General features: G+C 45.6%; 1 protein-coding gene across 1 annotated transcript in view; it reads right to left on the minus strand.

The window, feature by feature from the left end:
* Positions 1 to 14,912, minus strand: part of WDR93 (WD repeat domain 93) — a 48,945-nt gene that overhangs the window by 8,626 nt on the left and 25,407 nt on the right. Inside the window, exons 8-16 of the mRNA XM_055326820.1 lie at positions 13,441 to 13,525; positions 9,029 to 9,200; positions 7,534 to 7,604; positions 6,904 to 6,990; positions 5,762 to 5,881; positions 3,951 to 4,164; positions 2,022 to 2,085; positions 1,026 to 1,182; positions 484 to 682 (exon numbers count right to left, since the gene is read on the minus strand). Of these exons, the coding sequence (XP_055182795.1) occupies positions 484 to 682; positions 1,026 to 1,182; positions 2,022 to 2,085; positions 3,951 to 4,164; positions 5,762 to 5,881; positions 6,904 to 6,990; positions 7,534 to 7,604; positions 9,029 to 9,200; positions 13,441 to 13,525 (1,169 nt within the window). The remainder of the gene's footprint in view (positions 1 to 483; positions 683 to 1,025; positions 1,183 to 2,021; positions 2,086 to 3,950; positions 4,165 to 5,761; positions 5,882 to 6,903; positions 6,991 to 7,533; positions 7,605 to 9,028; positions 9,201 to 13,440; positions 13,526 to 14,912) is intronic.

Consider the following 14,912-nt stretch of genomic DNA (forward strand, 5'->3'; position numbering starts at 1 on the left):
ATTTTAAAAAAAGCAAAGGACTGAGAAAGCAGACAGAAAAGACAGTCTGGACATGGAGAAAACAGCAACTGCCAGTCCTCCTTTACCAGTCTGAACCCACTGCTCCTTTTCTACCAAGTGGAATGGGAATGAGAGTGTGGCTCCTGGACTCTGATATAGTGGGGTCCCCGCTGACGGGGGGATCGATGCTAGATGGATCTTACCACCAAACAAACTTCACTAGTCCTCCAGTCCTCCATCCAGAGACAACCCCAGGGCAGCCTGGGTGGCTCAGCGGTTTAGTGCCGCCTTCGGCCCAGGGTGTGATCCTGGAGACCCGGGATTGAGGCCCACATTGGACTCCCTGCATGGAGCCTGCTTCTCCCTCTGTCTGTGTCTCTGCCTCTCTGTGTGTGTGTGTCTCTCATGAATAAATAAAATCTTAAAAAAAAAAAAAAAAGACAACCCCAGGTGCAGGGGTGGGAAGCAGACCCAAGACTCTACCTCCTCTCGAGGAAATCCTCACATCTTTTCTCCAAGGGCAACACCTGAGTGAAAGCCATGTTCTCGGTTATGTCCATTTTAGGAATGGTGTGATTTCTTGAGATGTTTTCCAGGAGTGGGTAGGCCTCGAGATTAAAGTAGAAGATGGAGTTCTGGATGTCCTTGGTGTCGTCAGATTCAATTTCATCTGGATGGTCTCCTGAGATGAAACAAGAGTGCAAGTTCTGTGGAGTGATGGCCTTCTCTGTGGGCTGGGAGGGTACAGGGGGGCTGCTGTCTGCTTGTAAGGCCTGGTCACTGGGGCTAAACTGTGAGGGGCTCACTTGATCTGGTGCAGCAGGATTCCAGAGAGAAGACCTTGCCTGTTAGCTATGTGCCTAGTGAGGGCTCAGCAGCTGTGTCCTTTTGGCCTGTGGGGAGGGGTCTAAAGAAGGGGGAAGAGATTGGGGGCATCCCTCTGTGCTTTGGGAGGGGACAGAAGGTGTCAGGGAACTAGCAGGCCACAGGTCTGGGCAGCAGCCCCCAGGGTCCCCCTCCTGTACCTCGGAGCAGGAAACACGGATGTTGCAAAGACACGACAAACACAGGCTTCCAGGGGACCGCCAGATGGTAAGTTCTGGGTGGAGCAAAGGCACAGATGATCTGAGGCTTGGCCACATCCATGAGCTGTACAGAGCCATTCCTGCAAAAGATCAGCACCTGGGAAGCAAAGAGATGGTGATGGGGATTTCTTGGTCACCTCCATTTGGAGTAAGAGAAGCAGCTGAACATAAAAACGGGCAATAGAACTGCTTTGCTTTCAGGCACCAAGAGCTGCCCAGGGAGCAGAGGTGTGTGTGTGTGTGTATGTGTGTGTACACATATTTGTGTGTGTACACGTGTGTGTACTTCTCTGGTGACCCCAGCAACAACAGGCCCTCCAGGTGCTGCATCTGATCCTGAGCAGTGTTTCCTCCTTCTGCCCTGGCTTCTCTTTGAGTGCACTAGCAGCCCCCTGCTGAGCAGCTGGCTCTCCTCCTGCCTGTCCTTGGGACCCCTGCTCAATCCAACGGCCCCTCTTGGCCTGAGATCCAAGATAGGTCTCTCTCCTGCCTGGGCCCCTTCCTCCCTGCAGATGAGCATGCTCGGTGTGCCCCAATCTCATCCTCTCCCAGCCACCACACCATTTCCCTTCCCTTGCACTCAAATATGGGGGAGTCTGTCCTTGACCTCTCCACCTCATCTGTCCTGTCACCACCTCCCGAAAACAGCCCACCAAATTCCACAGGCTGTCAGTGACCCCTCTCTCTGCTCTGTGGCATCCAGTGTGGGATGCCAGGATGCTGCATGGCCTCTCTCATCTCCCAGGGCAGCTGCTTGGTGATTCATCTGTCTTTCCAGCTGAACCGTGTGCCCCACCAGGGCAGTGGCTTACTCTTTTATCCCGCGTACCCCAGGGGTAGTGTGGTGCCTAGCACTTGACAGACCTTCGACAGATAATTTTTGAAGGAAAAGTGAACAGATTTACTGAAGAGGAGTGAGGACCATGAGGAACCTACTGTGCCGGGGAAGGCTTGAACCGGGGCCACTGCACAGATGGCCTCCTCTGGATGTTTCACGGGCCTGCAAGAAACGAGACACACATTCATGCTGGAAAAGTCCAGGCTGTGCTAGCCTCTCCTGGGCATACATCCCAGAGACACTCTGGTACACTGTTCTGAGTAGCAGACACTGGGGACAATCTGATCATCCACTGTTAGGAGAGTGCCTTTTGTGGTCCGTTATATGGCAGGCTGCGGTACAGCAGGGAAAATAAACGTAGCTGCATTCGCCAACATGTGCAACTCTTGTGAACAAGGTCGCAGAGCAAGTTCTAGAAGCAACAGCGCTGAGAAACAAGCTGGAGAATACATAGAGCATGATTCCATTTACAAATCCCCCAAATATGCACAGCTAAAGGACATGTTACTTGGAGATACATGCGATTAATTCTTGCAGAAAAGCGAATGATGAATTTTGGAAAATGACGTTGTAGGTTGAAAAAGAAACTGGCCATGGTATTTGGCAGCAACTCCCATCAAAAAGTGGAGTCAAGGGGCAGGCGCTGCCTCTCGGTTTCAGCTCAGGTCATGATCAGGTCCTGGGATCCAGCCCGCATTGGGCTCCCTGCTCAGCAGAGAATCTGCTTGAAAGATTCTCTCCTTCTGCCCCTCCCCCGCTCATGCTCTCTCTCAAAAATAAATAAATCTTTAAAATAAATAAAAAGGTGGAGTCAGTTTTCCTACTGCTTGACTGCAGGTGTGGCCACATAATGTGCTCTGTCCAGGATGACTGGAGCAGAGGCCTGGAAAGCGTTTGTGCATCGTGGCTGCCCCTGCTTGCTGGGAGGACCCTGTAGGCTGCCAGGTGATGGAGGTTGAGACAGCCCACAGGACTAGCCATAAGGAGGAGAACCAAGAGTCCCAGTCACCTACCGTCTATGTGAGCAAGGTCACCTCAGACCATCCAGCCCCCAGCTGAGCTGCCAGATGCTGCTTGAGGCACACGTGAGAGCCTGAGCAAGACTCCTGGAAGGGCGGCCCATCGGAGCCTGGCCCAAGTTGCTGACCTACAGTATTAGGGGCTAACCAATGACTGTTTTCTTTGTTTTCTTTCTTTTTTTTTTTTTTTTAAACCCACCTCAGATTCTAGGCTTTTTTTTTTTTTTTTTAAGATTTTATTTATTTATTCATGAGAGACACAAAGAGAGAGAGGCAGAGACACAGAGGGAGAAGCAGGCTCCATGCAGGGAGCCCGACGTGGGACTTGATCCTGGGCCTCCAGGCGGTGCTTCACCCAGGCGTCCCAACAATGACTGTTTTCTCAAGTCATTAAGTTGTAGAGTGGTTTGTTATACACAGCAATAGATAAGGGGTGCGACCGGGGACAAAGCACACAGAGAGCCTTAACTGAATCAAAGATTATCTATTTCTTACAAGGGAGTTTCTCTCTCTCTCTTGCTCTGTGTCTCTCTCTCTCTCTACACACACACACACACACACACACACACACACACAGATTATATAGAATATATATATAGTGTGTATATATATATGTGTGTGTATATAATGTGTACTCCTAGGTGGTATAGATACACCCTAAATATACACACATACATATTATATACATCATTTGCATACATAAAGTGTTTCACAATTTAAAAAAGAAAGATGCTTGAGGAAACTGATAAAAGGTTATTTTGGTAGACACAACACTGTTCTTGGTCACGTGAGACACAAAGGTGTCATTTACACCATCATACAAGTTTGTGACACAAGTTTTGCATAGATACCCACACATGAAAGAGAGCGGGGATCCTGAGGTTCTCAGGGAGTGTGGTGACTACAGAGCAAGTGGACTCCTGCTGGGGAGGGGGTTGGTTTCTCCTTATTGAATGGCGTCATCTGTCTGGCAGATCATCTACCCTGTCCTGCACTCAAATTACCAACCTCTTAACAAGCTCGCTGATGGTGGGCACTTGGGTCCCCTTGGCTGTCAGAAGATGGAGGGAAGAATCTGTGCACAGCACCACACATTGCATTTGGGATTTCAAGGGACCCTCAGGATACATGTTCTGTCCTTTGTAGACTAAGAAGTATTTTAGGAAGTGAATGCTCTGGCAGAAACATCCCTCGGGAAGAGCAACGACCCCAAGTAGGAAACCTGGAGGAAAAAACGTTACAGGCAGGTCAGATAAGTAGGTAGAGGATGATGCAGCCATGTGCGCAGGGTCTGTGATCAGCAGGTATATGAGGGAGAGCACTCTGAGAGTGAAACCAGAGAACCCCAATGCCCAGTGGGAGAGAAGAGCTCCCCTCCTAAGGATGGAGAGGCACAGGGAATGAAGAGGACCAGCCTCATGGAGGAGGGGTGGTAGGGCAAGGTGGATCTGAGGGGTTAGGTGATGGGGTGGTTCTCGGAGAATGAGAGGGAAGTGTGTGTGTAGCCAAGCAATATCCAGAATGTATCAATACCCAGAAAAATGAAAGCAAGCTATTGGGCAAGTGAATGTGAAATTAGGATCATTCTTCTGCCCATGATGTATCTTCAGCTATTTTAAGAACGCTGTTGGGGGCAGCCTGGGTGGCTCAGGGTTCAGCGCCGCCTTTGGCCCAGGGCCTGATTCTGGAGACCCAGGATCGAGTCCCACGTCGGGCTCCCTGCATGGAGCCTGCTTCTCCCTCTGCCTGTGTCTCTGTCTCTCTCTCTGTGTCTCTCATGAATAAATAAATAAAATCTTAAAAAAAATAAAATAAAAAGAACACTGTGGGTGCTGTAACTCTTGCTCAAGTTCAAGAGGGCCTGTAGCCATGTTTATCTTTTTACCATGTGGGCGGAGTGCCCGCTATTGGAAACAACCATGGAATTCTTCAGATGGAAGTAGCTCAGGTGAGGAAGGCACTTAACTGATCTGACATAAGCCTCCCTGAGGCCACCAATAAACAGGGCACTGTCCCGGACTCTCACCAATGTGCTGCCTTAGGAAGGCCACCAGGGAAGACAACCCCCCTCTACTCTCAAAAATGACAAACCAGGGATTCAGTCATTACTTCTAAAAACATTTGGTAAGAAGGAGACAGTCCCAGGGCACCTGGGTGGCTCAGGCAGTTAAGCATCTGCCTCTTGGTTTCGACTCAGATCATGATCTCAGGGTCCTAGGATCTAGGTCCTGTTGGGCTCTTCATTCAATGGGGAGTCTGCTTCTCCATCTCCTTCTGCCCCTTCATCTACTCTCTCCCTGGGGACCCTGGGACCCCAGGACTCCAGCAAGGTGCCACCCACCCAGAATAGCTGCTGATCTTGCCCTGCCCACGCTGTAGGTCTCTTAGCTTGCACACCAGTGAGGTACCCGCTGACCAGGCTCAGGGTAGAATAGCAGCAAGGAAGACATGTTTATTTTGAGAGCCTGGGGGATAGAGGGAGGAGGGCTGAGACTGCCAGGATCTCACACCCTGAGCTGGAAGACACCTCCTCACCGGAGTGTGATAATGAGGTAATGGACAGACTTCCAGGCCTTGGTCTGGTGCCAGGTATGGAACAAGCACTCAATAAATACCAGAGAATGGAAACCACCAGAGCATATTAAGTTCAGTAAGTGTCTATTGAATGGCTGGATGAAGGGAAAGCAAGACCACCTCCCCAAGCTGACAAAAGAAGGCAGTAACTAACAGAAGGCCCAGCGCCTGCAGACATCCCTGCGCTCCCAGACTCTCATTACCCAGAGACCCATCCAGGGCTTAGGCAGAGGTGGGGGGCTCACCTTCGGCCAGGTCCCACAGTGTGAGCACGCCATCCTCGCAGGCAATCAACAGGTAGGAGCAGGTATAGCTGAGCTGAGAGACAGCAATGGGCGCAGCACAGGGCCACACACCCTCTGGGTCTGCAGGGAGGACACCATGCGCGAGGCTGCCCCCCCAGCCCCTGCACCTACACATCACCTCTACGTGTGCAGCCCAAGACCCACACTAGTCTGCCTGTCTGGGCTCACCATCCCTCTCACCTCTCTGCAATGCTGTCTCCTTCCTTAGGATAAAACAATGGGTCATGCTGCTATTCGACTGCAGCTAACATGGAATGAGTGCTTACTAGGTGCTAAGCACTGTGCTAAGCACTTTACATGCCTCCTTCCGGTGAATTCTCGCAAGGGTCCCCTGAGGGGGGCCCATTATACCCCCATTTCATTGATGAGGAGACTGAGGCAGGATGTAAGCGACCTGCCCAGGGTCCCAGCCAGTCGGTACAGAGGTTGAGGCTGGAAGCTATGCTGCCTGGGAGACAGAGGGATGATAGGAGAGAGTCTTCCTTTGCCTATTTTTAAATTTTACTTTTAAAGGACAATTCTAAAGTTTGACCTACATGTACAGCTCACGGAATTACCACAGGGTGAGTGTGCTCATGCAACTGCTTCCATGAGTCTGTATAAACCAAACAACCACCATATTTCCAAAGTGCCTTTCAATTTCCGAGAGCTTGCCTATGTGAGATCCTCGGGATTCTCCTATTTATGACAAGTGTGAGCAAGGGGCAGGGGTGGTGTCCTGAATTAGCTCTGTTTCAGATGAGAAGACAGGACTGGGGCAGGGGTGACTGGCCTGACAGCACGCAGCTTGCAGGCTGTTGGGCCAGGGCTGGATCTGGCCTCTGATGCCACATCTTTTTTTACCTCGTTGCCACAGGAGCTCTGTGGACCTGACTGGGCTTTGTCCCTATTGACCTGTTCTCTTTAAGAAACGGGACTATTCAGAGACAGAGCCTCCCAGTGACACCACAGCCACTGAGCCACCTGCTTCTGCTGGCATGTCTCTGGTCCTCTGAAGTGACATGTCAGTCACATGCCCTCAACTAAGCTGGAGGAGGACATGTTCTGAGAGCCCCGCTTAGGCAACTCCCATCCCAAAGTACCGACTTTATCCTTCAGAGTTCGGTTAAGCGAATAGAGGAAGAAGTTGTGACTTCCAGTCCAATGTATGCCAAGGACACAGGCTACTCCTGGGAAAGAAAAAGAGGAAAGGGTGTCATGTAAAGAATCTGAGTCCCCTCTGGTTTGTACGGAAAGTGTTGGCTCAAGAGGAATTCAGTTTGAAATCAAAAGTAGCCTGTTCTAATGGGCAGCACCCAACAGAAGGAGTGGGCACCCCTGGAAGGGTGGTTCCTAGGGACAATTCGCCTTCCCGGGTGGGGAGGACAGTCACACTGCCCCTCAGCTGCTCTCACATCTTCTAGATAATTCACATCCTCTTGGCTGTCAGTGCTTTAAATAACATTTTCCACAAAATGAATTCCTGTCCAGAAGCAGCCTGGCAGGATATGTGCTCATACCCTCCTCTGTGGCAAGTCACTCCCTGAAAACAATGCCCAACTCCATTATCAAGGAATCTGGATGCCTAATGTCCAACCAGAAACTGTTAAGCTCCAACTGCGAAGCAGGTGATGCACATTTTGCCTCATTCCCTCCCACCATGCATGGTTTGCTGAGGCATTCCCTTGAGTGGATCATTGCCCAGGATAACCACCTGCTTCGTGCTTATTTACCTGAGGGGCTCTTGACTTCCGCTGGCATTGCAATTATGCTGCTAGGAAGGAGGAAATGGAATGAGGCCATGCTGAGAAAAAAAGGGACACTAGTCAGAGCCATGGCAGACTCCTTGGCCAGGAGAGAAGCTGGCAGAGGCTTGGCACTAAAATCAGAAATGGGTTTATGAAGGGAATGTTAGGATGGACCTTTCCAGGAGCATAGGGCCATAAGGTAAATCACGTTCTATGGGCTGGGTCTGGTGGCTGCAGACTTTGGAATTTGGGGAGGGCAGGGCAGGCGGGGCTGCAGGAGTCACTCCCAGACTGGCAACAGCACCCAGCACTGAGTAGAACTTTCTCTGTAGTGACCAGACTTGGCTGACATGAATAATGGTCGCTTATGCTGGGGACAATCCAATGAGTGGTGTGCTAAGTTTGCTCTAAAAAACCCCAAAAAAACGAAAAAAAAAAAATAAAAGATTTCCTGGTTTATAGAGTTTCTTGTGGTTTAAAGACTCTCACTACAGACACTACCAGCAGTTTAAGAGGTAGCCTGCAAAACTCCCAACTACCCTGCAAGGCAGTGCACCCCTGAACCTCACTGGGTCCTAGTTCAGGTATCAAGCAGCTACGATGAGGGTGCAGCCCTAGGAGTCTGTGTCCTGAAGTGAGAAAACTGGAGGTGCACTTCACAGCAAGATGAGAGGCTCCGCTTCCTGTGTGAAGCAAGAACATCCCTGAGGTCCAGCTTAGCTGTGGGGAGAGCTAGTTCCTAAAACCAGCTCCACTGCACTCTTTAAAGATTTGGGCTCGGTTTTTTACAATCACAGCAGGGGGTTCATGAGCCATACCTGCTGCTAGAAGGTATTTCAGGAATTATACATGAATATATTATGTTTAAAAAGCCTGGATAGGAAATCCCTGGGTGGCTCAGCGGTTTAGCGCCTGCCTTCAGCCCAGGGTGTGATCCTGGAGACCCGAGATTGAGTCCCATGTCAGGCTCCCTGGATGGAGCCTGTTTCTCCCTCTGCCTGTGTCTCTGTCTTTCTCTCTCTCTCTCTCTCTCTCTCTCTCTCTCTCTGTGTGTGTCTTTCATGAATAAATAAATAAAATCTTAAAATAAATAAATAAATAAATAAATAGCCTGGATAGAAATGGAGAAAATCTGAATAGTAGTGACTTTCATTTCTGTCTTTAGGGTATTCTGTGTTGTCTAGATAATCAGGGGTAAAAAATTTAAGAGATGAGGGCTGGGCATAAAATACTAAAATAAACTCTACTCCTTACCTCCATACATGCCTACCCCCTCTTTGAAATCCACAATGTGATCCACCTTTGTTCTAACTGTATTTGAACAATCTCCACACACCGTTTCAAAAGATCTGCTGAAACTCTTGGAAAAATTCCCCAAATCAAGAGGAGCCTTTACACCTCAGACAAGTTCAAGAGCTTGGGTTGATTCCTGCACTGTGCCCCAGGGCTCCCTGGGAGCAGAGTGCTCCTTCCCACTCACCTGAGTGGCTCCTCCTCCCCTTTCTCATCCAGGTACTTCTTGTAGGAGGTGTGGAAGATGGCTGCTTGCTGTTCCCACTGATTTTCCTTGATGAAGTGGTTCTGCCCTGAGCCCAACCCATAGCAGTCCTCTATCTTTGCAAAGACTTCCAGGGGGCTTTTAAATGTGGTCCCTAGGGTGAAAAGATGCCAAAATTAGTCAAACCATGGGACTTCCCTCTGTCTAATTTTCCCCCCTTCCTCCATGCTCCCCAGTTTCCTGCAGAATCCCTTATCCTCAGAAGTCCATGTGGGAGCCCAGGGTTTCTCTCCACCTCTTTCCTACCCACTTGTTCAGGGAGCACAGGCAAAGGACAGCTGCCTCCTCCTCTTGCTCCTCCAGCTCCATCCCCCCATCACTTTCTGTTTCTGAATTACTAGATCCCCAGAGAAAGCCAAGGAAATGTTCTCGAGGGCATTAGAGGCCTCAGACCCCTGTTGGTGTCTCCTCAGGTTGGTAAGGCCCCAAACCTGCCAGCTGGTCACTAATGAGCCACTGCTGAAGGCTCACATAAGCATACAGTCCCACCCCTACCTGTGTTTACATCTATCCAACTAACTTCCTTCAAAAACCTCCTCTCTGCCAATCACTTTTCTTACCACTCTACTCCCTCCTCCCACCCTGAAACCTTTCATTTCCTTCTTTTTCAACTGTTCCTAAATCCACAGTAAACCCGGGTGATCGATTTTCTGGGTTCCTATCCCAGCTTTCAAAACTCTGCTCTCTTTGGAGGGTACCCAGGAGGCCCGATGGTGCCCCAGCCCCCCTTCCCCAGTGGCCACCATTGTTGCTGGTTCCTTGCATACCAGCAACAGAGACCCCTTTTCTTTTTTTTTTTTTAAAGCTTTTTATTTTATTTTATTTTTTAATTATTTATTTATGATAGTCATACAGAGAGAGAGAGGCAGAGACCAGGCAGAGACACAGGCAGAGGGAGAAGCAGGCCCCATGCACCGGGAGCCCAACGTGGGACTCGATCCCAGGTCTCCAGGATCGCGCCCTGGGCCAAAGGCAGGCGCCAAACCACTGTGCCACCCGGGGATCCCAGAGACCCCTTTTCTTTAAACAAATGGTAGCTAGCATATAAGATACTAGTAGTTTCCCAAGTGTGGTCCCAGATCAGCAGGGATCTGACAGGCTCTATGGGAACTTGTTAGAAATGCAGATTCTCGGGCTCAACCCTAGGCTGAAACAGAAACTCTGTAGGTGGGGCCCAGCAAATTGGGTTCTAACAAGTTCTCCAGGCGAGTCTGATCCAGCTAAAGTTTGAGAATTGCTCTTATACACTAGCACCCTTGCATTTTTTCACTCATAATAGCTTTGAGATCTCTTTATATCAGTACCATAGACCTTCCTCATTGTTGCTTATTTTCATTCATTAAACCTTTGTCTTCTTGGGAAATAGAATACATCCAGCAAAGAGCATAAAAATATATATCTTAATAAATTACCATAAGGCAAACATCTGTCTCTACTCAGGTCCAAGGACAGGACATTGCCTGTTCCCTAGAAGCTTTGCAAGGGCCCGTCTCCAGTCACAGCCTTCTGGGAAGGGCAGCAACCGTTCCCTTAGCTTTTATGTAAGCACTGCATTACTTTTATTTTATTTTTGCTGTCTAAATGTGCATCTAAACATGAGAGTTTTGTTTTGCCTGATTTTGAACTATATACACAAATGGAATTATATATAGTGTTAACTCTATGTCTGCCCTCTTTGGCTTAATACTGTTTGTGAGCCACTTTGTTGTGATAGCTGTAGTTTGTTCCTTTTTATTGATAGTATTCCACCGAGTGAAGACATTATAGTTGATCTATAGTTTGTTGTTGATGGACATTTTGGTTATTCCATGTTTGGGGCTATTGAATATCACGTCACTGTTACGATTCTTGTACATGACTCCTGGTACGCATTTACTTTTATTTATTTTTTTATTTTTTTATTTTTTTTTAATTTAAAAAAAATTTTTTTTGAATTTATTTATTTATGATAGTCACAGAGAGGAGAGAGAGAGAGAGGGGCAGAGACACAGGCAGAGGGAGAAGCAGGCTCCATGCACCGGGAGCCTGATATGGGATTCGATCCCGGGTCTCCAGGATCGCGCCCTGGGCCAAAGGCAGGCGCCAAACCGCTGCGCCACCCAGGGATCCCCGCATTTACTTTTAAACCTATCAGATGTATACCTAGAAGGAGAGGGGCCACTTCACCCTGGTTTGCTTTGCACTGAAAGCCCCACATCCCTGGAAACCCTCAGTCCCAGGCAAACTAGTATAGTTGGTCACACTGCCTAGGAGTGTAAATGTATAAATGCTGGCTCTCAGGGTGTAAATTATCATCAACATTACTAGATCATTCCAAAGTGATTGTTATCAATTTTCATTCCTAACTACAGTGTATGAGAAGTCTAGTTATGGTTATTCCATATCCTTACCAACTTGGTACAGTGTCTTTTCATTGTTGCCATCCTGGTGGGTATAGAGTGGTAAACTCATTATGGTCTTAATCTGCATTTCCCTGATAAACTAATGATGTTGAGTATATATACTCATATGTTTATTGGCCATTTGAATAATTTCTTGCTGTTTTATACTAGATTATCTCTTTTCCTTAATAAGTTGTGGGAATTCTTTATATACTCTTGATATGAAATTCACAAGTTTTATGTGTTTTGCAAATGTCTTCTCTATGTGGCTTGCTCTTTCATGCTTTTAATGATGTCTTAGGGTGACTCGAAGTCCTTAATTTTAGTAGCCAAATTTATCAAATTTTTCTTTTCTTTTTATTTAAAAAAAATTTTTTTTATTTATTCATGAGACACACAGAGGCAGAGACACAGGCAGAGGGAGAAGCAGGCTCTCTGCAGGGAGCCCGACGTGGGACTCGATCCCGGGACCCCGGGGTCACGCCCTGGGCCGAAGGCAGCACTAAACCACTGAGCCACCAGGGTGCCCCAAATTTTTCTTTTATTATAAGTGCTTTTTGTATTTGTTTTGTGTGTCTTGTTTACAAAGTCTTTCCCTACCCAGAAATCATAAAGATATTGTTTTATACCTTTTCTAAAAGCATTATTGTTTTCTCTTATTTACTTCTATGGTTCATCTAGAATTAATTTTTGTGGATGGTGTGAGGCAGGAGTCAAGTCTCACTTTTGTTTCCATATGGACAACCAGTACCATTTATTGAAATGACCATCCTTTCTCCACTGCTCTGGAGTGCCACCCCTCAGGTATCCAGTGGCCATTATGCCTGGCTCTATTCTGGCCTCTGATATTTCATTCATTGATTTTTCTATCTATATTTCTATATCTTATATATATTGCAATCTACTATGCACTCCTTTGTTTTTCTATCTGTCTTAATCACCGTAGCTTTACAATAAATGTTGATGGAGCATGTTGTATCATCATGTTCATTTATGAGAGTGAATTGGATATTCTTGGCCTTTTGAATTTCCTTCTTTGTTTTTTATTTTCTTTTTATTTTTAAGGATTTTATTTAGTTATTCATGAGAGACACACACAGAGAGAGAGGCAGAGATACAGGCAGAGGGGAAAGCAGGCTCCATGCAAGGAGCCCGATGTAGGACTCAATCCTGGGACTCCAGGATCACGCCCTGGGCTTAAGGCAGGCACTAAACTGCTAAGCCACCCAGGGATCCCTTCCTTCGTTTTTTATGGTTGCAAAGTATTCCTTTGGAGAGGTGTATGAGATTTTGCTTCTGAAAATACTGCAGCAGTGAACATTCTTATAGATATATCTTTGATGCCATTTGCAGGTATTGAAAGGATATACTCTGTCCTCTGCCTACAATTGACTTCTCTTTTCCTCATGACATACTCCCACTTATCCTTCAAAACCTTCCCAAGTGCCCCTTCCTTTGATAAAGCCTTTGCCTGCTCTGTGGACAGAGTTAGTCACTCTTTTTTCTATGTTTCCATGGTTCCAGGTGTTCCCCATTGCTGCACTTATCATATCCTATAATGCCGGATTCCTCTTCTTCTCCCTTGGTGGAACAGCAGCTCTTAGGGCACAAGATGATGTGTCTTACTCACCTGTGTGCTTACTGCATTACTGGCACTCAGCAAACACTGATGAATGAACTAACACAGGAATATCAAAATGAATGAACTCCAGCTAGATGTGTCTTGCCTGATTTCCCAATTCTGTTAGCTGTATTCTTGTAACATTTATATGTTTTGTCTTTTGATCCCAGAGCTTATGACTTTTAAAAATTTTTCCTCTTCAGAACTATACTTATAATTTACATATTGCCCCTAATAAATAGAAAAGACGGGACATGTGGAGAAAGACAAAGAAAGAAAAAAACAGAAATTAAAGGCAGAAGAGAAGAAAGTGTTAGTTGAATTTTACTAACCTGTAACTGGTTTGGGTGGTTTGATCTTCATTATGTGAACTGGATGACTCAACTTAATGTCTCCTCTAAAACAAATGTTTGTATCCTACGATAAGGAAAAGGCACAGCTAATAAGCCAAACAAAGACGATATAACAGAATCATTAAAAAAACATCCCAAAAGAAGACAGAAAAGAGGGAAAAGAAAAAAAAAAACTGGTGGGACAAAAGACAGTAATTAGCAAAGTGACAGATTTAAATCCAAACACATCATCAATCATATTAAATATAAGTGGTCTAACTGCCCCAATTAAAAGGTAGAGATTGTCAGATTATATAAAAAGGTAAGACCCAACTATTTGTTGTCAAAAAGAAACTTATTTTAAATACAAAAACACCAAAATATTAGAAGTATAGAAAAAGATACATCTTGTAAAAGTAATATAAAGAAACCTGGGGTGGTTATATTAATAACTGACATAACAGATTTCATAGCAAAGAATATTACCAGGGATCAAAGATTCACCGAATAATGATAAAATGGTCAATTCATTAAGGAGACATAACATTCCAAATGTTTATGCACATAACAGTGCTTCAAAATACAAGAAGCAAAGACTCAGAGAAGTGAAAGCAGAAATAGATAAATCTGTAATCTTAGAGATTTGAACACTCTTCTCCCAATAACTGATAGAATAGACAGAAAATCAGTAAGGATATAGTACAGATACAGAAGGAAAAGCAGTAAATATGTAGGAGATTTAAATAACTTGACCAACAATAGATAAATACACATTCTTTTCAAGTGCACTTAGAACACTTATCAAGATAAGCCATATTCTGGGCACAAAACAAATCTTAATAAATTTAAAAGGCTTCAAATTATATGAAGTATGTTCTCTAATCACAATGGAATTAAATTAGAAACCACAAAAAGAAAGATATCTGGAACATCTCCAGTATTTAGATCCTACAAATGTTGCCAAGTTAAAATTGGTGAGTTGGATCTACAAACAGTTTCTTTAAAAAATAAAAAGGAGGCACACATAAATAACATTAAAAACAAGAAAAAGGAATAACTTAAAAGATAGATTTTCACTTTTATACTATAGGAGAAATTTATTTACATGTATCTATAGTTCTATATCTATACTGATAAATTATATGAATTGTAACTGAAATAGCCTCAAAATTTTTTACAATAGACTAATAATCATAGAAGAAATTGAAAAGATAATATAGGATTTACGTAGACCTAGAGGGTTAAAAAAAGACATCCAACTTTCTTTACAAAGCTTGCATAATACTCATACCAAAGGCTGATAAGAAAACCACAAGAAAAAGGAAATAAAACCACTACAGGCCAATCTCATATTTGAACATAGATACTATCCATGAACACAAAGCTTTCGGTTTGCTTTGCTAATATCTTGTTTAGGACTTTAATGTTAGCAAAGCAAACTGACATTATAATTAAATGAATTATTACCAAGT

This window comes from Nyctereutes procyonoides, unplaced genomic scaffold (assembly GCF_905146905.1).
Source record: "Nyctereutes procyonoides isolate TBG_1078 unplaced genomic scaffold, NYPRO_anot_genome, whole genome shotgun sequence".
NCBI classification, from domain to species: Eukaryota; Metazoa; Chordata; class Mammalia; order Carnivora; family Canidae; genus Nyctereutes; species Nyctereutes procyonoides.